At 37.2% G+C, this 24,000-nt stretch overlaps 4 protein-coding genes and 1 non-coding gene across 7 annotated transcripts in view; 1 reads left to right on the plus strand and 4 right to left on the minus strand.

Annotated features, from left to right (window-relative positions):
• Positions 1-2,445: 2,445 nt before the first annotated feature.
• On the plus strand, positions 2,446-11,522 carry LOC134823246 (translation initiation factor eIF2B subunit delta-like). Of its 2 annotated transcripts, none has more exons than XM_063834641.1 (11): positions 2,446-2,640; positions 4,488-4,604; positions 4,830-4,876; positions 4,980-5,074; positions 5,457-5,514; positions 5,623-5,756; positions 6,006-6,153; positions 9,476-9,558; positions 9,765-9,945; positions 10,386-10,566; positions 10,715-11,522. In XM_063834641.1, exons 1-11 carry the CDS (start codon positions 2,526-2,528, stop codon positions 10,918-10,920), a joined length of 1,365 nt encoding a protein of 454 aa, XP_063690711.1. In that variant the 5' UTR covers positions 2,446-2,525; the 3' UTR covers positions 10,921-11,522. The 2 variants fall into 2 exon arrangements, with proteins under 2 accessions (XP_063690711.1, XP_063690710.1); XM_063834640.1 differs by having other exon boundaries at positions 2,447-2,640; positions 4,824-4,876.
• Positions 2,864-3,961, minus strand: LOC134823083 (psychosine receptor-like). The gene has a single exon (XM_063834432.1). It carries the CDS (start codon positions 3,959-3,961, stop codon positions 2,864-2,866), a length of 1,098 nt encoding a protein of 365 aa, XP_063690502.1.
• Positions 5,811-5,883, minus strand: Trnat-cgu (transfer RNA threonine (anticodon CGU)). Its single transcript has one exon. It is a non-coding gene; the product is annotated as a tRNA-Thr (tRNA).
• Positions 6,147-8,684, minus strand: LOC134823084 (uveal autoantigen with coiled-coil domains and ankyrin repeats-like). Its single transcript, XM_063834433.1, has 7 exons — positions 8,546-8,684; positions 7,766-8,373; positions 7,339-7,459; positions 7,049-7,159; positions 6,812-6,938; positions 6,445-6,597; positions 6,147-6,322 (listed from the first exon to the last, which is right to left on the minus strand). Exons 1-7 carry the CDS (start codon positions 8,682-8,684, stop codon positions 6,175-6,177), a joined length of 1,407 nt encoding a protein of 468 aa, XP_063690503.1. The 3' UTR covers positions 6,147-6,174.
• Positions 11,523-23,038: 11,516 nt separating the features above from the next.
• Positions 23,039-24,000, minus strand: part of LOC134823459 (serine-enriched protein-like) — a 45,828-nt gene continuing 44,866 nt past the window's right edge. Inside the window, exons 10-11 of one of the 2 annotated variants that reach the window (XM_063834924.1) lie at positions 23,816-23,895; positions 23,039-23,673 (exon numbers count right to left, since the gene is read on the minus strand). In XM_063834924.1, the coding sequence (XP_063690994.1) occupies positions 23,563-23,673; positions 23,816-23,895 (191 nt within the window). In that variant the 3' untranslated portion in view covers positions 23,039-23,562. Of the gene's footprint in view, positions 23,674-23,815; positions 23,899-24,000 lie in introns of both variants that reach the window. The other variant, XM_063834923.1, reaches the window with a different exon arrangement.

Consider the following 24,000-nt stretch of genomic DNA (forward strand, 5'->3'; position numbering starts at 1 on the left):
TTTTCATGGGAACTTGAGAAATGATAATATTTGGTGCCTGGTGGGGACGCTATTGAGACTGCTACAAATTACTATTACATTGTAATCATTGACTGAGTAATGAATCAAATTTAGTAGAATTAGTATGATGAGCGTGAGACTCCTTATAACCCGTCTAATGTTATCAAATTACTGTTATATAATTAATAATTCATCGTACTCAGTGGTTGACATGATCAGATCATCGCCCCGGATATCAACGGCCAAGTTTTCGGCCTCCCTTTATAAGTGTCAAATTAAAACCGTTTCTGATTAATGACTCTAATTGTAGGTGTAATTTGAGATGGTGTCTAATTAAAGGTATATTTATTATTGAGTCGTTCTGACATTCTTTTGAGCTAGTTTTGTACGTGTACGATATAGCTGTTTTAGGGGAATCTTCTTAAAATTGTACGCTATTTGACTTTGCATAAAATTGTTTTCCTTGACAAACAGTTAACTTTCGAACACCTTGAAATTTTTCGTTTCCCTCTTTCCCTTAAATTTGTACAAACAAAATCACCATCGCTGATCGATTCCATCAGATTAAAAACTTGTTATTCATACTCATAGTCTTATCAGCAACTTCATTAATGTGATTCGGATAGTTGTCCAATCTTGCACTTACACAATTTTCACTGTCCTATTTTGTAATCCCTTGAAAAGTATTTGTTTCCTTCATCAAATTAACCTTCTCTCTCATTCTAGATAATATGCCTGTACCAGTCAGGCTAGTATGTAAAGTCCTTTGTCCTGACGACGGGTGCGGATCATTTATCGGAGACAAGGGCTGCAGAGTGAATGAATTGGAAAAAGAAACCAACACCTTGATATGCGTTTCAAAGAAAGGGGAATACTTTCCAAGTTGTGGTAATGACCAGCTCAGGATTATTTCCATAGCGGGTTTCAAAGTTGAGTCGATCTTACCGGTCCTTATGAAAGTCATAGATCTTGTGGAAAATAACAATAATCGTATATCACATGCTCAGTGTGTATTGGTCACCTCCCCTGATGCGGCTGGTTTTCTTCTTGGTTCGGGAGGGAAGAAACTGTACGACATCACTAAGCGTTATAACCGGTTAAATATAAACTTGCAAAAACGAGAAGAGGTGAAAGAGGAGAGGTATGTTGAGGTAACGTCGTTAGTTGGTAACGTTGATGATGTTAAAGACTGTTGTAAGCGGCTGATTGGGATTATTTGCCAGGATTCTGTTCAACAACCTATGTTTGAAGTTTACTACTCTCAAATAAATAAAAAGAGCTCGAGCAAATCAGCTGATTTTGATCACATGACCAACACGTGGGAGAACCTCATGAAGCCCCTCCGCAAACATTCCAACAGAAAACCCTCCAGCGTCAAGGAAGATGAAGAACACGACAGGAATGTGACATCTAGCGCTGGTATTGTGGATTGTAGTATAATTAAAGATGGTAATGTGGTTAATTGTGTCAATGGAAACTTGTGGGAAGTGGCTACTACTTATTCTGTTTATTCGATTACTAAAGACAGCTGGGGCAAAATCGTGTTTCGTCAGATAAATTAATTTGTACCTTGATGTTATTTTTAACTAGTTTTTAAACTATAATTGTGAATTTTAAATAATTGCACAAATATTATTTTGTTTTTACAATGGTTTTTATCAAATTATATTATACCGTATATAATTTTTTATAACCTTGAATTTTTAAAGTTATCTACAGTGATTAGTAGAAAAGATTGTATCATTTACCGAAGCATAACTATATAATGTTAAATTACTAGCATTGTTTTTTAATAAGATTTGACATTAATTATACAATTCAATATTTGAGCGTGGTAGATGGTATGGAGGAATGTTTGTAGCTATATACAAGTGGCTTCCCAGTCACTAATAGGTAAATATTTAAAATGTATTACTAATTTTGTAGAGCTTATTATGCACCTATTTGTTTTATAAATTCTCCTATCAGCTCATTTCCTTCAAGCCTCAATTAATTTTACAACGATCAGATTCACATTATTTAATTTATATCCAACCTCGTAATTTTAACTTATACATTTTATTTAATCTTATTTTAACAATTTAATTTGAAATTATATTCATCAACGAAACGATTACATTTATAAATCAATACCATATTTTTTATATTGAATTTCAAAAATACTTTGTTTTACTGACGAAGTTCGAATTTCGTGTTTTTGAGAAATTGGAATCAGTAAATAAACACACAAGTAATATAAATTAAAAACCGATCCAAATTCAGTGAACTAAGTTTAAATCCTAATTGGGACCAATTTGAATCCTTTTTAATAAGAATTTGATCTAAAGCCCAACAATTACTTTTAAACCTCAAATTGAATCAATAACAGCAATAACAAAATTCAAAAACAATCATACGATAGTAAAGTTCAGGAACGATCATCCTAATAAAGTTTCAATGTGAAATGTTCACATACAATTGTAATGTGTAGTGGTTAGAATAGCAAAAGCCTCCTACTAATATCATAACTTCTTAAGCTAGCTGAAATGGAAAATAGTTCTGTTAGTCCTGCGGACGTCAAGGTTCAACTTCAACAAAATGGCAGCCAACAACCTCAGAAAACCAAAGCCCAACTCAAAGCAGAACGACGAGAAAAACAAGGTTTGTTCTTTATTAATACAGTAATTACAAAAATTTAAAAGTACTGCTGCCGCGTATTTTATAACATTTTAACTGTTTGCGAATCAGGTAAAGTTCATCACACGTTATCGTCCTCCTGAATCAACTAAGTGAGTCAACATCTTCCACAATGCTTCCTTCCTTCCTTCAGCATAGCAGCGTTTCCTTGATGGTAGAGTGGAAGACATCAATGATCAATCCTGTCTCAGAGCACTTCCTCTACAATTGTAGAATGGATAATGTTACTCCGATACTCTGTGTGTCCTAATTCAAACATCCTACTACTCATGAAGTAGGCTCCAGTAAAAGTGGACTCCGCTCCAATCTGTCTTTTACAGCGCACCAACTTCTTTACCCACTTCCTGTATCTCTTGAAGCGGGTGATATAGATGACTGGGTTAGTGCATGTGTTGAGAGCAGTGCAGAGCATGAAGGCTATGTTCCAGGAGTAGTACTTCATGAAGGAGGAGGAGAAGAAGAGCTCGGTGTTGGAGGAGAAGAAGAGGACAGTTATGAGGTAGAGGAAGTAGTTGAGGAGGAGGGGGGTTTTCAGGAGGACGAACAGGAGTGCTACCAGGATTATCGTCATCGTCATCTGGTGGTTGGTCTTCCTGATCTTTTTCCGGCAGTTCTTTGTCAGTTTTATTGAGCCAAACTTTGTTCTCTGTGACTTCTTTACCCTTTTTATCGACATGACACAAGATACCAGTATCGGTATAATCGGGGTTGCTATCGCCAGCATATTTATCAATACCAGTGCCCTTTTCAGGATGCTGTCTATAGCTTCAATACGGCAGTAGCCTGTATTTTTATCAAATTCTATATTGACTGCTCCCAGCAAAATTGGCAGCGTTATGGTAGATGCTACAAGCACCCATATTGTTGCCAGCCAAATCAGCACTGATTTAACTTTAATCCTTCTCATTGGGTAGACAAGAGTGTAGGTCCTGCTCATCGACAGGAGAGCCACCAGACACACAGACATCCTCTCCGACACCACAAAGAGGATGAAATGAACGGAGCAGAGTGTGGGGTCCCAGGGGTCTCTGTCCCTCAGCAGGATGAGACCACTATACAGCGCTAGGATGGAGATGATGGTGTCCTGGAGCGAGGTGAGGCTGTAGAGGTAGGTGGTGACGCTGCGCCGGCTCCGTGCACACCGTCTTGCGAAGAAGCAGAGAGATGAGACGTTGTTGGGAAGGCCGAATGTGAAACAGGCCAGGTACAGGCATCCGATGATGAGATCTGCTATCTTAGGAGGATGGTCTTGTAAGGCTAATGTTTCTGGAATTTTCTTTACCATGGCGTGAGATGTCAAATTCTACCTTTTTGTGAATGGATAAGAAAGTAGATACTGGCAATAACAGGCTGCAACCATCGCATGGAGAATTGTTTAAGTCTTCAAATCCACGGTGATTTCTCAATTATTAGCTTTCAAACAAAATCTGACAAAAAAGGAAGTGTAATTTTATCATATCTTGCGCCTTTGATGTCCTCCCCTTATGCATTGCTACGTCAAGAGTTATAGCTCTGCCAAATTTTTCACGTGATCAGATCACCTGCACTCTGCAGGCTCCACAAAATGGAAATAACCTTTCTTGGGAACTGTTTGTCTTGCCGCACGAAACTTTGAGTAGATTTTCCATCATTATTCAAACTTTCCATTTTTTTGTGTCATTGCCATTAATAATAACATGTACATTTGTCTAAAACTCACCCTTCTCTAAAGAAATTTTGAAGAACTTCTTAAAATTTTAAATGATATACCGTATTATCAAAATTACATTTTAACGCTATGATATTGTGTTATCATGCTTTTTCCACAACAGAGGCACAGCGAGCAGCAAAAGCAAAACTGAAGGAAGCACAGGCTCCAGGAGGCGTTCAGAAACAGCAACCCAAGCAGCAACAGAAGAAGGAACAGAATAAACCACCACAGAAACCAAGTACGAAATTGTAAAATAGCTGGTTCGTTACGGCTTGTCCACGTTTGTTGACGATATAATGATTTGGCCTGACAAGTTATTTAGGATAAAAATTGGGATTAACATGATTGCTGTCGCTAAATCATTTTGGCTGCTGGATGTTTTTGTGCACAGAGAAAATGAAAACACAATGTTTCACGATTCACTGAAATTATAAGTAAAATTACCTTCACCTTCAAGTTTCAGAGAAAAAAGACGTCCAGAAACAGTCTGACAATAAACAACTGAAAAAGGTTTGCTACTGACTACTGAGTGCTCTCTGTTTTTATGTTTAATTTCAGCTCAATCGAACCGATTTAGTCATTAAAACTTGCGATTGACCTTTCTTTATTGTAGTTGGACGATACGTTAAAAGCCCCAAGCTCTAAAGATGGAATATTTTCTCATTTAAAACAATACGATAGGAATTCACCTCCTACATCGACCTTAAGGTAAATAATCTTCAATCTTGCAATTTCATTGTAAAGCTTAGCTATCCGAAGGTTAAATATATATGTACAATGTACATGAGATTGGAGCACAAAGCTTAATCCTGGTACGTCATAACTCAGTACGTGTTTTTGAGAGTGTTAAGGATTATATGCAAAAGTGGATGGATCTTATTACTCTATCCTAAACTGTAATTGTTCTATCTCAACCGTATCGTGAAAAGGATGTATGATTTCATGATAAAAACATCTGTGAACTGTTGCAATAGGGCTCAATTTGCACTGATACGGCGAAAAACGTTTATGTAACGCGCGTCGTCGTTGGAAACAGTTTCATCGCGCAAGCACGTACAAATTTATCGTCGTGACGTAGAAATTACCTCAGTTACTCATCCTCGCCTGTCCATCCAGCCTTCGTCAAACTTGGTATCCAGATGGCACGGGTAAGATTTTTTGTTCATTCGAATACATGTTTGGATGTCAACTACTAAGTTACTTGAAAAATTCGTTTGACTAGGATTAATACAGGATGTAATAAGAGTATGTTTCAGGAAACGATAGTGGGCAGTAATGGCCGATGTGCTGCATTGATATGCGCAGTTAAGATATTTATCCAGCAATACAGGTGTCCTAAATCTAAGGAAGTTCGACAACATCTCAACATAGCACTGAAACCGTGTTTTAAGTAAGTTTTTTCAATGAAATCAGTATGAAATTACAATTAAATTTACAAAAACGAAGCCACTGACGAGATTCGAACTCGCGACCCCTGCTTTACGAGAGCAGTGCTCTAACCACTGAGCTACAGTGGCTCTGGGTCGAATTGAAAGATGAAAATTATATTTCCGCAATAAATCCATTGTTATTCTTTGCGCACGGCTCTGATGTGATTCGGCACAATATGGTGAAATTCTCACACCCTTTTCTGTTGCAGTTATCTGAGCGTATGTCGGTTGTTCTCAGTGTCAATGGAAAACTTCGTAAAGTTCATCAAACACACAATCTCCAAAGTCAGCCCGGAAATTTCTCTCGAAAAAGCTAGGGAAGAACTTCTCAGTGAATGCGACCGGTACTTCGAAGAGGTAAGCCTTTCATCAAATAACTCATCGCTCGCTGTCCGACAACCAAGAGGACAAATCGTCATCTTCATTTTCTGAATCGGTTTCTTCCAAGGGACACTCTGAAATGACGTCATAACATTCCGATGCCGGCCTGGCCATATCTAGTGCTGTGTACCCGTATCTTGTTTTCCTGTGAAAGCAGCAGTTTTAAGGTCCTGAAGGTTAGATTGTATTCAAAAGTTTACAAAAATATTAGAAAAAACTGTAATTATTTAATAAGTGAAATATTATCTTAGTAAATTAAAAACTGACGTTTTGACATTTGCTCCATATTCGATAAGAACTCTCGCCAAGCCAGGTTTATTGGACCTAGCAGCTGCCATGAGCATTGTCTCCCCTCTCTGTAGATTCAGATTAGGATCAGCTCCGTTGTCCAGGAGAAACTTGGCCATTCGTACGTCCTCACTGTGGGGTTATCTTTCTGGGTTTCAACACTAAGCGTGTACTGCACCGATCTCTCTTACATTTATTTTTCAAGTAGAAGATATTTTATTTTTACTTCATTTAATAATACTCAATTACGAATTATGAGTGTTGGAAAACACGGCAAGTCTGTGTTGCCCACCACAACATAGAATTAGTATATTATGATTCATTGGCCATGGAAATGAGAACCAACCTATCATTAATACAGAGGGAGAGTAGACAAGTGTAGCCCCGACTATCAGGCATGTTGATATCAGCTCCACTATCTATCAGCGTCTGGGCTATGTCTATGTTTCCTCTCTCCACGCAGTAGTGCAGTGCTGTAGGATTAGTGTCTATTACAAAATGTAATTATTTATAGTTGTAGAATTAGTTTAAAACTCTCTGGACAATGAACATTCATTATTGATCTAATGTGTTGTAAGCTGACCAGTGCACCCAGCATTGTCCAGTCTCTGCCAGTCACAGCCCAGTTCCATCAGTGTTGTGATCACGTGAGAGTGACCGTGATATGCTGCTAACATTAGTGCCGTCTTTCCACCTGGGATCCACATGTTAATTATCAGAATATCTTATGAAATACAATACCATACTCATTCTGAGTATTTAAAAACCTAAGAGCAAGATAATTGTAGAATTAATGGAGTCAGTATGTTAATAAACCACAGAAGCTCAAACTTAGTACTTTAATTCGTGATTTACAGAAACTGAGGTACTAACCAGGATTGAGCTGATCGAGGTTAGCACCAGCCTCTAACAATATTCTTATAATACTGGGGTAACCTCTAACAGCAGCTATCATCAGCGGTGTGACCCCCGTCTTATCTGGAATACTTATTACCTGAAACCACCAGCAATTATTTTGACACGAAGTGACCCAATACCCATAATTACTTAACACTTAACGAATGGAATGGTTCAGTTTTCTTCATTTGCTGACTACCTAATGCATCAAAATTCAACTCTCGTAGCTTAGCTATGACGTAGCTACCCTTTTTCTATGTCAAATTGTTACACAAAGTAGTACATAATATTATTACGAAGAAAATTCGCCGAAAGACCTGTACATGCCTTGACAAGTGATCAAGTGTAAGTAAAAGGAAAAGAACACACCATTTTATTGACCACAATAACACGAGTTTCTCACCTCAGGAGACTGCGAACATATCCTTACAACTTCTCCCATATCATGGTTCTCAATAGCTGATATCAACCGCGCGTCATGCTTACCACACTTTTCTGTCCTGAACGTCACTTCCAACTCTACAGTCGTTGGAGATGTTGGAGCATATTCTACTGCTGATTTTTCATTGTCTGTTACTAATAATTCGGGTTCATTTTCGGGTATTGTTTGCTCAGGTGATGTTGGAGGTGATGCATAATGTAAATCTAATTGTTTGTCTGCATCCTCTGTGTCATTTTGTTCATCCCCGTTGCCATTCTGTCCACTCTCTATGTCATGTTTCCCATCCTCCGAAGATGATTCTGTCGGTTTAACGGCATCATCATTTATTAGATTCTCCATCTTCTGCTCAGACTCGCCCTCTTTCTGATTTTCATAATCATCTACCTTTATTTCTGGTATATCAGGTTTTAAAAGTGAAGTAGTAGAGCTCAAGTGCTCATTGTGATGAGATGAATCAGAGCTCTTTCTGGTGTTGTGGAGTGATAGGTTTCTCCTCTCGTCTAGTTGCAGTGTAAAGGTATAGTTCGTGTTCGGGTTGAGACCCACTATCTTGCATTGCCTTTTTCTCCCTGCAACAATTTGTTAAGGAGCTAACAAATATAGTTGAGTACATGACCTATTCATTCTCACACGGCATTCAAGTTTCCCACTACCGGGCATCTCATCTCTAGTTTTTAAAAGATGCAGCGTTCACACTACTCACATTCCTCACATAACTCACATTCCTCCAGCACCTCTTACCTCGGTAATGAATAACAGTTTTAGAGCTATCCCCAGCACGTTCCAATAACGTTACCGAGTTGCCCTCACATTCTGTGTAGTCCCACTTTAATATCCCTCCAAACCAGGATACGTCCTTTACTCTTAAGTCTTTTATCATTCGAAACTTGGAACAAAAACGTGAGAAAAGTTTAAATTACAAATAGCTTTAGAATAGCTTTCACCACATCGAAGATAAAAGAAAACGACCGAAGCAATTTGCAAGACGTTTTTAGTTGCAAAAACGTCAAATATTAAATTTTCATAATTTGATGGCGCCTCAAGTTACCGCATGTAAGATCCACCGCTTGACAGCTACTGTTGAACATGATCTAATACTCGAACTATTTTGATCATACTTATAGGTCTATTTCATTTGAAGTCGGTTATTCCAGAACACAGGTCATGCTTTGGAGCTTGACGGGGCTAATTTTTGTATGGCTACGAAGATTGGCTTCGCAAAGAACACTCCACATCATGACTGAACTCTGCACTGGTCTTTATAGATTTCGTCGTTTTCATCGAGTTTGACTACAACAGTTCATTGGGAGTTTGCCAAGCAGAACTATGCAGAGTGACAGTTCAGAGAACGAATTACAAGTTCAACAATCGAGCAAATAAGTTGTAGAAATGGACACATCATGCCATATTTACATTGTACTACTTTTCGTTCCCTGGTTGCCATGGTGACAGCCTGAATTCGACACCACCGCTAACAGCTAATGACTGCTCATGTTACCTAATCGTATACCTCCACAAGACTTAGTGTATCACAAACTAGTAACTCACGCTATGAACCTTACTATAATTGGCCTGTCATAATCTATCCGTCCTACCCCACAATTTGATATTAGTTTAAAGTGAATATGTTTAATTGTGCCAATTTATTAATTTAATTGAGTTAATTTTCAGAATATCTATCTAGCAGCCCAGGCCATCACAACTACAACAGTCAACAGAATTAATGATGGGGACACCATCCTTATCTACGGCAGGTAAGCTTGCAGATTTTAGATATTAAAACTCGGGTTCAAGGGTTCACTGATTTCAAATTAACTACTTGATTGTGGTAACCGGACAAAAGGCAAACAATTTCAACTGATTAATACGCGATTCCTTTAAGCAGTAGTTCGACAGTGAAACTCATATCAGATTCCTTTTTTGATAAACTGCCCTATCGAGTATCAAACCACTTTCTCAGGTCACAGTTGATATTGCGGATTTTGCTGGCAGCAAAGAAAGAGGGCAGGAAGTTTAGAGTAATGGTTGTGGACAACAGGCCTGATCTGAGGGGAGTCAATGCGTGTGAGAGGCTTACTGAGGCCGACATCCCCTGTTCTTACGTATACATCAATTCCGCTACTTATGTCATGAAGGATCAGGTAAAGAGGGTCAGGGTGTTTGTGTTTATCGGGAGGTTTTTGGTTTGTTTTCACTCGAAATCTAACTTATGTAAAATGTAACAATATTTTGTCAAGTACTTTCCAAACATTATAGGACTGAAATAATGAACAATCCACACGAGAAAATGTTTAATTAAGCTTATTATAGATCACGACGGGTTGCCAAAACACGATATTACATAACAAGCTATGCTCGCAAAGTACAATCTTTCCTTGAAATTAAACATCAAAATGAATTGTGAGCAGTGAAATTAAACATATATCGCGATCTTGCTTCAGTGTTCCTGGTGAGGCTGACAATGCTGTTTCTTATTTCGTATACTATCTAACCAGGCTCTGTGAGTATGTGACCTTATCCTGTTGGAGCTGGTGCGGTTGGTCTGCACGCTACAGATAACACATCTCTTTCTCTCTCTCAGATAACTAAAGTGCTGCTGTCAGCTGATGCTCTGTTAGCTAACGGTTACGTACTAGGACCAGTGGGAACGGCCATGTTAGCGCTAATAGCTCACAAGTACAATAAACCAGTCATCGTGTGCTGTGAGACATATAAGTTCTCAGAGAGGGTCCAGACTGACTCTATACTCTTCAACGAGCTCGGTACGTCAGTTTATTTTCAATGTTTGCAGTTTGGTTAACTTTAGAATTAGGTTATTCTTCGTTCTATGCATCTCAAGATTGTTACAAGTGTTAGAATAATTTATCATCTTAGTCAGTGTCTTTAACTAATCCTAACCTCCCCTTTCAGCTGATCCAAAAGACATGTTAAAAACTAAAACGGGCGCCGCCTCCCCACTCTCTGATGACGCTGACCACCACAACGTGAACCTGGTAAACTTGGTTTACGACGCCACGCCCCCTACCCTGGTCTCCATTGTGATCACCGAGATAGCGGAACTACCCTGCTCCAGCGCTCCCGTTATCCTGCGGAGGGACACTGAGAGGCGGTGTTAACACCACAAATCACGTGATGTTAGACCACGAGTTTAAATGGTTGTTTCTATTTATTCTGTTAAATTCTGATCCATTGTACGTCAATTTTGAGAATTTTATGGTGATGAATAATATTTACCTGGGGACCTCAGGCTATCATGTTCATAAACATAGAGATTAAGCGGAATTACAGGCTGAGCGCGGCCCAGTAAAATAATATGAGTCACGTTAAGATGTTTCGTTAAGATATTTGGTTTTGTGAAAAAGTGAACTTGAGACCCTACCTGATGAGATATTCCTTATTCGGATCGTATAAATATACTTTTGCGCATCTTAAGAGATGTGTCATTTTTTATTGTCAAAACGTCCTTTTCCAATTTCCTTTAGAAAACGTTCTTTATTTAATTCTACTATAAATATAATTTATAAATATTAAAATTTTAATACGTATACAGTAATTTTCGATTTTCGCATTGTTATTTAAAGAGATTTGACTTTCTGAACTAAGCTAGGAACTGACCGGATATCCGGCTTTAATATCCGGTCCTGGTTCCGGTCCGGTTTCCAAGATTTTGGCCGGATATTCAACCGGAACTTTCTTTTTTGAATGTTCCTGAAATCTATATTTTTGTCTCAATTCTTTCTAAGGGGCATCCAGTCAGTGCTCTCGGTGGCTAGTGAATTCACGTTAGTTTTTAATCTGTCAGCGAATGTTATAGTTATACACCGGTTCGTGTGAGATTTTGTGTAACACACAGAGTCAAAGCAGCTACTTATACCATGAACATTGACCAATGACAGAACAATGCTTTATTTATGAGCATTGCAGGCAGGGGGACGGTTCCTGCTCTATTGTGGTAAGCAAACCCGTTGCTAACTCCCCTTATACCAAGGATTAGAACAAAGGCCATTATGCCATTAAAAAACTTTGGACATTAACCTCGGTTATATAATCGACGCCACGAACTTGTGAGAGCTGGATTTTGGGCTTTGCTTCTAGAACAATTTCTACATTTGTGCTACGCAAAATGCAGTGAATTTTTGCAATGTGCGTTTCGATTTCATTCTTACTCGTTTCTAGCTTTGCTCATACAGCAGATCAATCAGTGACCTCTGTACTGCTTGCACAGTAATATCAATCAGTGAAAATTGGTTGAAATTTGAACACAGTTAGTCGGACTGCAGACACTTTCTTATTGTGTCCGCAACCCTTGCTCTAACCAGAGCCCTCTCGCTTGCAGTGCCAGTAGCGCGCGACCGCCGGAGGCGGCAAAGATATATATATACCTTACTCGGGATTATTACGACGGGTTTATTAACGACCGGTTAAAATATGGTTCGGGAAAAATATGGCGAAATTGCTCAAACCCACCACATTTTCCCGGTCGCCATTTTACCGGTGTCCGACCTTTCAATTTTAGATTCAAAAATTTTGTCTCAGATGTAATTGATAGTGAGATTGTTGTTACTTATAGGAATTTTTTGTGATCCCCTTTCTGCTGGTAGTAACGTGTTGGTAGTCTAGCACTCTAGCAAATTCGTTGTTTTGAATTAGCATTAAATGTTTACGTGTATCAAATAACCATTATGACTCAATTTGTAGAAAATCTTCGAAAGAATGCATCGTTCACATTGTTTAGAATTATGAATAAATGACTGATGAAACTGATTCATGTTATTGACAGTTTTAATTAATTCAAGTTTTAATTTAACTGTTACTTTTACTTTGAGTCCTATTTCATTATGTAGAGATAGTCAATACCTAAGAAATTAAAAATTGGCCTATTTAAATCAACTTTGACAATAAGGATATATCAATATGACAAGAATTGGGCAAAAAGGTGAATTTTTTGCAATTTTAGCCAAATAAAGTCGAAAAACCTACAACAAGTGTCCCAATAGTCTTCTTTAGTGAATATAAGACAACGATTAAAATATGAGCACCCATACCCCTTGGGAACCCTAAAATCTGAGACGGCGGGTTTATTAACGACCGGTGAAAATGTGGTTCGGGAAAAATATGGCGAAATTACCCTAAACCCGCCACTTTATCCCGGTCATAATAATCCCGAGTAAGGTATTCAACTTGTGAAAAAAGCGCGTCACGCAGTACGCGTGTCGCGTATACACTAGTCAGTGTAATAAGCGCCAAGCGCGAGCACAGAATTTTTTTTCTCCGATTGTACAAAATTTTATACCAATGTTTTAGTCAAGATGTAAATAATTTTTATCCACCGTGTAGCAATGTTAGCTCAGCGTTCATCAAGATTGCGATTTTTACGCCGCGCACTCGTCATACGCATGAAAAAATCGAATCGACGATAGAAATCGAGCGCTATGCGCACATTATTCGCTTCTTCACTGTTAATATCTGGTTGATTTCATAAACGTTTTGTTTGAAACTCTTGAAACCAAGAGTTGTCCACTATTTTATTGCAATTATCTACTTGAAGTTTCTTTTTATGTTATCAAACTGTTTAAAGTGGAATATTTTCTGTGCTTGATTATACACTGTAATTACATGATAGGGCCTTGCTAATGTAAATTGGCAATTACAAATCACCTAAGTTTTCAAATCTATCGCTCAGCTTATGACCTACCTTAAAGTTCAGCTGCTTGGTTAAATTAAAGCTGGGCACAAATATCATTTTTGCAAAGAATTCATTCAAAGACATTTTAAAGCAAGTAAAGTAAGTAAGTACAGCACATAGCATGTTCTAGCAGTATTGCTATTCACTTGATCTTTGATTTTATTCTGTGTTTCGGAGTTTTTGTTAAGTAGCAGGGTCCCCTGTGTTTTACTGACCAAATTAAGCCGCAAGTCTATGACTGCCTACCTCATTTTAATTTAATTAAAGAAGTATAGAACTGTATGACATATGTCTCTCTACTTTATCCGTTTACGTCTGACCGGTTGCCATTTTTCACTTTATGGTTATATACTTCTTTGTACATAATTCTGACAACAAATATAAAAGTGCCAAGTAGGTATCTATGTAATTTTCGTATCATTTTAAATTTAATGGTTACCTTCATACCCAAAGTGTAATGTTATATCTCACTGTACCATATTCATTAACTTATAGCTTATTACATATTATATGTTTTGATTTTATGTCCGGCCTATACTAGAAGGGTATTCTTCTAACAGTTTTTGACTGACTTGAATGTCCTGCACAGCGGTTTGAAGCTTCTTTAAATTATTTTTATTCTTATTGTATTGCTGTGTAAATTTAATTATAATTCTAATTTATTTCTAATTCTCACTTTAATTAATTCTCACTTCGTTACTGTAAGAAGATGACGATCAGACCTCATTATTGATGATCCCGCTCGTCGGAGAAGATAAAAGCCTTGCTCAGCAATGGGTAGGGTTTGCAGTTTAGATAGCCATGTGGCACGCTGCAACTAAATTATTCGAGATTCTTCTCGAATAATTTTCAAGACTTGATGTCAACTTATTATCAGAGAAAAAGACGATTTATAAAGGAGCAACCTAACATTCAAATTGGTAGAGCAACCTAACATTCTACCTACTCCTCATTTCTTAAGACGTCCACTACATAATGTTGCTCTACCAATTTGACTTATGTCCCTTAAGCGCTTTTAACTACCGTTCACCGAACCTTGACTACGGCGTTGTTAACAAGGTTTGGCCGGTAGAGGGTCCGCAGTAGTCCCATTACCTTAGTATTGCTGTTCCACTACTACAGAAATAATCCTGATAACACTCAACCTCTGCCTGATCCAGAGGATATCACCATTTTACCTTCACACAGACATCGAACGCTGTAAGAAGATGACGATCAGACCTCATTATAAATAATATTAATATTATAAATCAAAATCTTATGATATTGTTATTATCTTAACAGTTACTGCTGTAACTTACAATTTTAAATTTGTATTCCTTGCATTCCTTGTATTCCTTGTATTCCTTGTATTCATTGTATTCCTTGTATTCCTTGTATTCCTTGTATTCCTTGTATTCCAGTACGTAATAAAGGGTGTTTAAGCTGGTATTTCAATATTTGCTCAATATTTGCTCAATTTTCACAGATATCATCAAGAGTATTGTGACAAAGTAAACTTATTTGTGCGACTGTATGATATTATCGTAATTCCCAGTACTTCCAGATCATCAAGTAATCCTACTGCACTACTCAGCATTTCTTGTCAGGGTGCCCTAAACATTCCTCATATAATTTCTTAAATGCAACAGCATAAAGTCTGAAGATTTTAAAACCAAAATTGAGCAAATATTGAAATACCAGCTTAAACACCCTAGGAATACAAGGAATACGAGGAAAGTAAATTTAAAATCTTAAGTTGCAACAGTAACTGTTAAGATAATAACAATATCATAAGGTTTTGATTTATGATATTAATATAATTTACTAAAAAGAAAAAGAAAGATTTTGAAAATAAATATTTAGTTTACAGTCCCCCTGTTAATGCTTAATCAATTAACACTAATACAACCACGCACCAGCCACATAAATTATTATGTGGTAGTAATACGTTTACAGTGTCATAATTGAAACATCGCAACATGGTAAAAAATAGGCTAATTTTGTCACAAAAAATATTATAACTCTGTTTGCTCCTTGCTGGAAGATAACCAGTTTGTCGAAATTTGTATGATGAAAAAGTTATATTGAATTCTAATAGAGGTATGGTGATCTTCAAAATAGGGCATGCATTGTTAATGTCGCCACATAATTTGTTGTGAAAGTTTGATAATTTTTCGTTCACATCCACATCCTTATTATTGTTGGAATTGATTAATACAAGAAATATAGTAGCCCATACCAGTTTTCTGCATTAAATTTATATTGTTGAGGCACAAAATGGTAATTCTGTCACTTTTTTTGTGACTTTAAGGTAGCATTGTTAAACTTGAGGTTTGATGTGCTGGACAGTGGACAATAATCTACCACTTATTTCTAAAAGAATATTGAAATCTAATAGAGGTATACATACATACATACATAAAGAGAGGTCTCCTCCTAGTCGTTGGAGTGGCCTGCATCACACACATCTCTTCTACGGCGTAACATGTTCCTCCATTCCACTCGCTTCAGAGCCAACTGTTTTACTGCATCTCTGCTGATGTTATCGACACCTGTAAATTCAGCCGCATCCTCGAGTACACAGGCCATCCAGCCTTTGCGGGGTCTCTCAGTCTCTTTCCATAGTTTGGTTTCCAATCCAGTAAGAAATTGGGAAACCGCGTCTCTGGCATTCTGACAACATGTCCGTACCACCTTAGTCTAGCCGCACCGATGAAAGTTTCGATAGACTTAATTCCAGCACGCCTGAGAACTTCTTCATTGGAGACATGGAAGAACCACTTTATCTTCAAGATTCTTCTCAGGGAGGTCAGATGGAAGACCTCAAACCGTTTCATCTGCTTCTTTGTTGTGTTCCACACTTCAGCTCCATATAACAGAATAGTAATAACAGCAGCCTTGTAGATACGGATCTTGGTGGGCGTTCTTATAGTTCGACTGTTCCATATCTTCCAAAGCTGATGGAACGCACCATTAGCACGCTGGATCCTGATGTCAAGATCTCGGTCAATGGTACCATCCCCACTGATGTTGGCACCAAGATAAACAAAGTTGCTGACCTGTTCAACAGGTTCTCCCTCCACTGTTAGCTTTATACTGTCTCTTTCGGTGTAAGGTCGCTGGGACGCACACTTGCTGATCGCCATGCATTTTGTCTTTTTAGCGTTGATCTTTAACCCAGCATAAGAGGTGTAATAAGCTATAAGATCAGTGGACTCTTGCAGCCCTTCTTCAGTATTGTCCATCACTGCCAGATCATCAGCGTAGTCACTATCCATGATAACTTTTTCATCTGCACCCTTTAGTTCCTTTTGCAGTACAGCACCATGACTGATTGCCTTGTGAACCTCGGCCAAAAAGATTCCAAAAATAATGACAAGAAAGGTTGACTTCCTTACATCAGTTTTTGACAATGTTAATATCAACTGTCCTCTCTTGGATCAATCTGACCAAACGTAAAACGAAGGCAATCGGTTTAAATCTCATATGAAATATTTTCAGGTACTGATTCTATATAACGAGGTCTGATGGTCATCTTCTTACAGCGTTCGATGTCTCTGTGAAGGTAAAATGGTGACATCCTCTGGATCAGGCAGAGGTCGAGTGTTATCGGGATTAATACAGATTGATGATCCCGCTCGTCGGAGAAGATAAAGGCCTTGCTCAGCAATGGGTAGGGTTTGCAGTTTAGATAGCCATGTGGCACGCTGCAACTAAATTATTCGAGATTCTTCTCGAATAATTTTCAAGACTTGATGTCAATTTATTATTGGAGAAAAAGAAGATTTACGAAGGTGAATAGATGCCAGGGTCGGATTGAGTTGACAAAGCTCAAGATGAAAAGGTAATTTAATACTCAGATCATAATGTTTTGTTGCATTTACCTAGAAGTTAATTGTTTTGGAAATATGCTGTGTAATAAAGGTTAGTAAGTTCTAAAAACATTGAATTAAAGTAGACGCAAACCTTTAGAGAAATTTAAATTTATTACCTTCCCATTTCCCAACCTCACTTTAACTCTGTATGTTAATGTATTCTTGTGTAAAATTGTATTGATCCCGTTTGATGCGGAAAAATGCTCTTATCAGGAAATGAATTTACTCAACGTTTCAATGTAGCAACATCGTATTCATGATCTCAAATTATTTGTATGTAGTATGTTAACAAGCATTTCGTTCTTGGAAAGAATTGGCTTATATCTCATAAACTAACGATGATTATTTCAATTCAATCAGGATAAGAAGATTAAGAAGCACAAGTTCAACTTCAACTTCAACTTCAACTTCAACTTGTTAGAACTGGAGAAAGAAGTACCACACCGTACTCAAAACCCAAACGAGATATAGTCATTGATCTTATTGACGAGGAAGAAACAATGAAAGAACTGCAAGACTGCAAGAGCTCTTAGACAGCTCTCCCACAAAAAATACAGCCAGCACAGACAGTTTTGCATATGCTGAAGTTGTTCACAAGGAATTTTTTGGCTCATTGCTCTAAACCGAAACGATAACCATACATATCAATATCTTCAAAATCAGTATCTAGGACGTGTAAGGTTAGGTTTTATATTTATTCGCATTTTGAGATGTAACGGCCATTTCCACACTTAATAAATCTGTCGGAAATCCGAATTTATCTTACTGCAATCACTTATATATATCAGTTATCTGCGCTTATCGGCAACGAGCCGTTATATTATATTAATGCTTTTCAAACAAAGTTACAACGAATTCTTCATGTAGTAGGTACATCCTGGGTTTGGACAGGATATGCCCATTTAAAATATTTCCATCACGTTACATTACATAATTCTCAATAAATATAATAAATTTGTTATAGTGTTGTAATTAGTTCAAAGTTTTAATCGGTCTCGCCGCTTTATTCTGTATTTGCCTAACTCATTTAAGAGTGAGCACACGACAGTATAAAAAAAAAGCAGACGACATGGCGCCAATTTGGGGAGGACCAACTCCATTTCAACGGATCATACATCTTACATGATTATACATATTAAACATCGTTTTTGATTTATTAGATTTGGTCCATTACATAAGCGATTAAACGGATAATAATTGTACGTCATGTTGCCAGTTATGATAATCCAGGATAACTGCACTTGATAAAGGGAATAAAGGTCACTTTTCCTTAACATTTTAAAAGCTTGCACATACCGAGGTAATTTATGTAGTTAAAGTGGATACCTCCCGAACTACCGTAATTTAATATACTCAACGGATTAAAAATCTTAAATACGTCCTTCGAGGTCACATTTCACAGGACAAAAAATGCCTACCCATTTTATTTTAATATTAATAAGTTATTTGAATATTAATTAGTCCGGCATCAACTTGAATTATTTTTAATATCATAACTCGCAAGGTCTTGTGAAAGGATTAGGGAACGTATTTTAACTTAAACTTTATTGCTGATATCTAACTGAGAAGGAAATCTGCTGTATTTTTGTTATAAATTTATTCGAATCATAGTACATATTATGAGTAATGGTTTTAAAAATATTTCTTATCTGATGATGTAATAAAATTGTTTACGAGAAACAAATGTTACATAAACGCTAACCAGTTTTGAGGGGTACAAATGAAGAGGACTTAAAGACTGTACATTTTTCACCGTTGATTAAAACTTACATCTATGGAATGATTAAAAAGCAGCCGCAACCTTGCTATTCAGCAAGTCTTGTTGTATGAAACAAATATTATATTGACTGCTAGTAAAATAGACATTTTAACTTCAAAATTTTAAACTGTATAAGCATCTCTCGATTCGATTCGATTAAGGGTCTGATTTTATAGCTTCATATTCGATTTGAGCTTCATATATAACTGTTAATGACTGTACATATGTTTTAATTGAAATTAAGTTCAATCAAATGCAATCAAATGCGCCGTTTATTTTTGAAATCACAAAAATAGCAGAGAAATGCCCTCTTCCATTAGACATGTAACTTAAACTTCAGTTTGACCTCTGTACTGCTGTTACTGCTAGGAAGGCATTCTTTTTATTTTACGTACAAGCTATAAACAATAGCTTATTTTACGGATGTAGTATATCTAAGATTTTATCCAGTAAGTATATATACAATAATTATACATGCTGGATAAAATCTTAAACTTAAACTTATGGCTCTGAACTTGTACTCACCGGCCTCACTATAGTTTAGCATGGTTTAAGTAGATAATGAAGTTAGTAGCTAAAAAATAAGCATGAAACCTGCAGCTTAAAGTCTGATAATAAAATTCTGGTGCAAATAGTATTGGATCCCATAAGAGTTGCGAAAATAACAAGAGAGCTTTTCGAATATTTTGCAAGGAAATCTGACCGAAAGGACCGTAGCCGTACTGCAAAAAGAAAAGGTTCGCCATTTTGTTGTTTGCTGAGAATAAGAACCATATGCTTTTAGCAAGAATTAGCGCTGGCGCGCGCGCCAAATCTATTATGTGTATGTAAAAAGTCGATGCGTTAACACTTTGATCTGAACGTGAACTCTTCGTAGCGCGGATCACTGGAATTTTTATTTTGAAATAACTCGCATACCAATGCAGGAATTCATAATATGAAGGTGTAGGACTCATAACACATTGATGAGATAAATATTGGTATCAAAATTTTACCAAAAAACTCATCGGATGATGGTAAGAAAACGTTTTTACACATTGACAGTCAAAACCAAAAAAAAATAATATCAGTGTCAAATTAAGCGAGTGAAAATTGCTACACGGTGGATTTCGATGCTTCCGTAACCCCCGCACACTTTAAAAAGCATATAAACGATATTTGGACAAAAAAATTCTGTGCTCGCGCTTGGCGCTTATTACACTGACTACACATGGCTATGTTATGTGAACCGCAACCCCAAACCCGCATGGCTTTTAATATTATAATTGAATTTGAAATTTAAAAAACTTGTATGTTTATAAGTATAACCTACCTGCAGGACGCGCGCCGAGTTGGACTCGTCGACGGTCCTAATATTTGAAACAAATATTTTACGAGTATCACCCGTTAATAAAAAACCCACAATCAAGGATTAATCTCAATTTTCCGGCAGCCTTAAATTTCCTCTTCTTCCGGTCCGGCAGCCAAAACCATAGACCGGTTAGTTCCTATTCTGAACCAAAATGACACAAATATTGTAATAAGTATAACAAATAATAAAATATTGTATTTCTTTATCATCATCAGCAACATAGTACATACAAATTCAAGTTACATTAAACTCTGATGACAATATAATGATAGTTGTGGTGATTTAATTGGTCAGTTGTATTGTGCAGTATTAAACTGAAAACGTGGTAGTGTACTGGGTGTGGTAGTGTACTGGGTGTGGTAGTGTACTGGGTGTGGTAGTGTACTGTGGTACTGGTTGTGAACTGGTTGTGCGGGACAACTAATTTTAGTAATCCTTCGTTCTGATCTTTTTCTTGCTCGATCAGAAATTAAAATTGTGCTTTATCCGCCAAGTGTCCAAGCGTACATAATCTGATTCAGAACAATTTTTGGCTCTCTGCTATTTATTCTGCTACCACTTCAATTCTTTAAGTTTACTTGGGTCATCATTACCCTTTATATATTCTCGACACGATGCTTCCAATGATTCCAAAGATTCTTTAAATTCCAGTATCAACCCTTCTGTTCCTGCAAGAATTAGACTACCAAGATCTTCTGATTCTTCAAGCAACACCACTTTCTCCATGAGCTGAGCTTGGAATTCTCCGGTTTGTTTAATAAGAGAATTTAAACCTTCCCTCGATCTCTTCACCTCTTCTATAGTAGAATTGTAAACTTTCCTAAGTTTCGGTATCTGACCACCCTCCACAACTCCAGCTGCCACTCCAAAAGTTATCGCTGTCCCAGCGGCCAATGCGGCTCCAGCTGCTACCCATCCTATTGGGTTCCAAAAGTTCAGAGCCGCCACGATAGCCGCTACACCAACGGTTGCCCCGGCAGCCCCTCCGTAGGCCACACCACGTGCCCCTGACTCAGCCCCTCCCTTTTCTTGGTGGAGCTCTGTGATCTTCCTCTCCAGTCCGTCTTCCAGTTCTTCTAGCTGACATTTCATTTCCATCTGAGCCTTCACCGCTTCTTCCACCCCATCGTGAGCAGCTTTAAGATCTGGCAAAACTTCCGCCTCCAATTTATTCATGTAAAATTTAATGGCCGGCTTGACAGTATCTAAGTCCAGTTTCTTCACTCCATGAAACGTCCGGAGCAGTGCTTTAACATGACCAGCTAGGGTATTCACCGCTTTAGTAGCCAAATTATTGGCTGTGCTGATCTTCTGACAAGTGGTAACTACACTTTCCAGAGCCTTCTTCTAGTCCTCATCCATTTGAGTATCTGTCTTAACCAGGTTATCTAGAGCCTTCTCGACAACCTCATTATTCGTCATCCAGGACATGTTCTGTTTCAGAACGCTGATAATGTCCTTTAACGCTTGTGCTGATATTGCAGCGCCTGAAGCGGCCATTCTGGAATTTAACGTAAAGCATTAACTGATAGCACTAAAAGTTGGAATTAAAGCGATAACATTAGTTATAGTATTTATAAAGGTCACAGGTACTATGCACTGTATCAGTATAGTATACAGGCATCATAACTTTAAATTAACGACAGGAAAAAGGTTTAATCACACATAAAGATGGGACACTAGTATAATTAGTATAATTCCGCCAACAAGAACGACATCAGACTGGGTTTGCGAGAGCAGTACGCTCTCAACAGTCACTTAAACTCTTACTACTTGACTGTGTTAGTGTACAATTATAATTCTTGTTATATACACGCTAGATTAGATTAGATTAAGAATGATGACATAAACATCATCACTAGTTTTAAACATTCTTTCTGATTTCCTCATTATCAGAACTGTGAACATTTCACAGCCTTCGTCATTAAAAACAAACAAATTCTATAACTAACATAATTGTCATAATTTATTTACATATAAAAAAGTTTAAAAAGTTAAAAACCGTTAATTTAAAAATAAATAAATAAAAACAAATTCATGAGATATTTATTCCCTTTCTCTTGGCAACACGAGGATTTTTATATAAATATTGAACTTGTTGCTTCTTCTTTTCGATATAATTTACACCCTCTATTTTTGCTATACATATACGCTATACATTGTACATCTAGATACAATGCACTACGTACGTGTTCCACATCTGTACATATACCATATAATTATAAGAGACTGGCATGTGAGGCTGAGTAAGAATGCGTTACTACACAGAATATAGAATAGAAGTAAAAACTACAAAAAAGTCAAAGTGTTAAAACTAAGAGGCTAGATTACGAGCGTATGTGATATTTTGTTCCTACAGTCTATATCATAGCCATTAAGTCATTGGCACTGTCTTATTACATTATAGTTGTACATGTTACACCAGGATGTGTGAGATATGTGCACGATTCTCAGCTATTGATGGTGAGTCGTTGCATGTTTAAAAAATTAAAATGAGGCATGTGTCGATGACTCAAGTCATAACAAATAAAGTTTGTTAATTGATCACTATACTTGTTGAACGAATTAAAAAGGCATATGTAACGTAAATAATAAATTAAATTGAATCTGAATATTTGACATTTATGAACAATGAATAATAATATTAATATGACAATCAAGCTTCAGCACAGCAAAATGGAATTTAAGCAATAAATGGTAAAATTAAAATAGTCTGGAAAAGTTTTTAAAACAATAATAAATTTAAATGAAACCCTAGTTAGCACTGCCGTCCCAATAAAGCCTGATTATGCTCAAATATGAGATTAAAACACCAGAATGATTTTGCATTTTAAGATACAAGTTAAACACAACATAATAAAATTAAAGGATGAACATTGCTTTTATAAACAAATGCGCGCAGGCCCTCATACACTGAGATACAGCAACAGTTGAGAGATAATTATTAGAGGCAAATCACTCGCAGATCTTATACAGTGTACCCACAAGGCAGAAACTGCAGATCAAATTACAGAAGAAATAGCGTGTATAATATGAAGAAGAGTCAAGTACTGAAGTAGTAATATTGTACACAATTAGCTCAATAAACACCGAGTTTCCTGCACTCTAATGGGAGTAGCTCCGAGAGAACTTGGAGACGTCAATAGAAGCAGGATCCATCTGATAAGCTACTGCCATCATGATGATAGTGTCTGGTACCGCTCCACTCTGGCGTACCTGGTAATAGTTTATAGGGGGTAGTTACTGGGATAGTGTTTAGTAATTAGTATGTATGGTTATGTGGAAATAGTTAACATTATTATGACTGACATAAACTAAACATCTGTTTAGTTTGAAATATTTGTATAGCTTTACTGACCTCGTTCATGAGATAATGAATGGGGATCTTGTGAAACTGTATGTAGTCTAAGAATCCTTCAACAATGTCACTCAACTTCACTACTGAAATAAAGGAATAAAAAAGAAGACATTATGTTTGACTAGTGACCAATCAGCGAGGTCGGTGAAAGTGTCACATCAACGTACTGGAAGCAGTATATCCGG

The sequence above is a fragment of the Bolinopsis microptera genome, chromosome 11, assembly GCF_026151205.1.
Source record: "Bolinopsis microptera isolate Bmic1 chromosome 11, MBARI_Bmic_1.0, whole genome shotgun sequence".
NCBI lineage: Eukaryota > Metazoa > Ctenophora > Tentaculata > Lobata > Bolinopsidae > Bolinopsis > Bolinopsis microptera.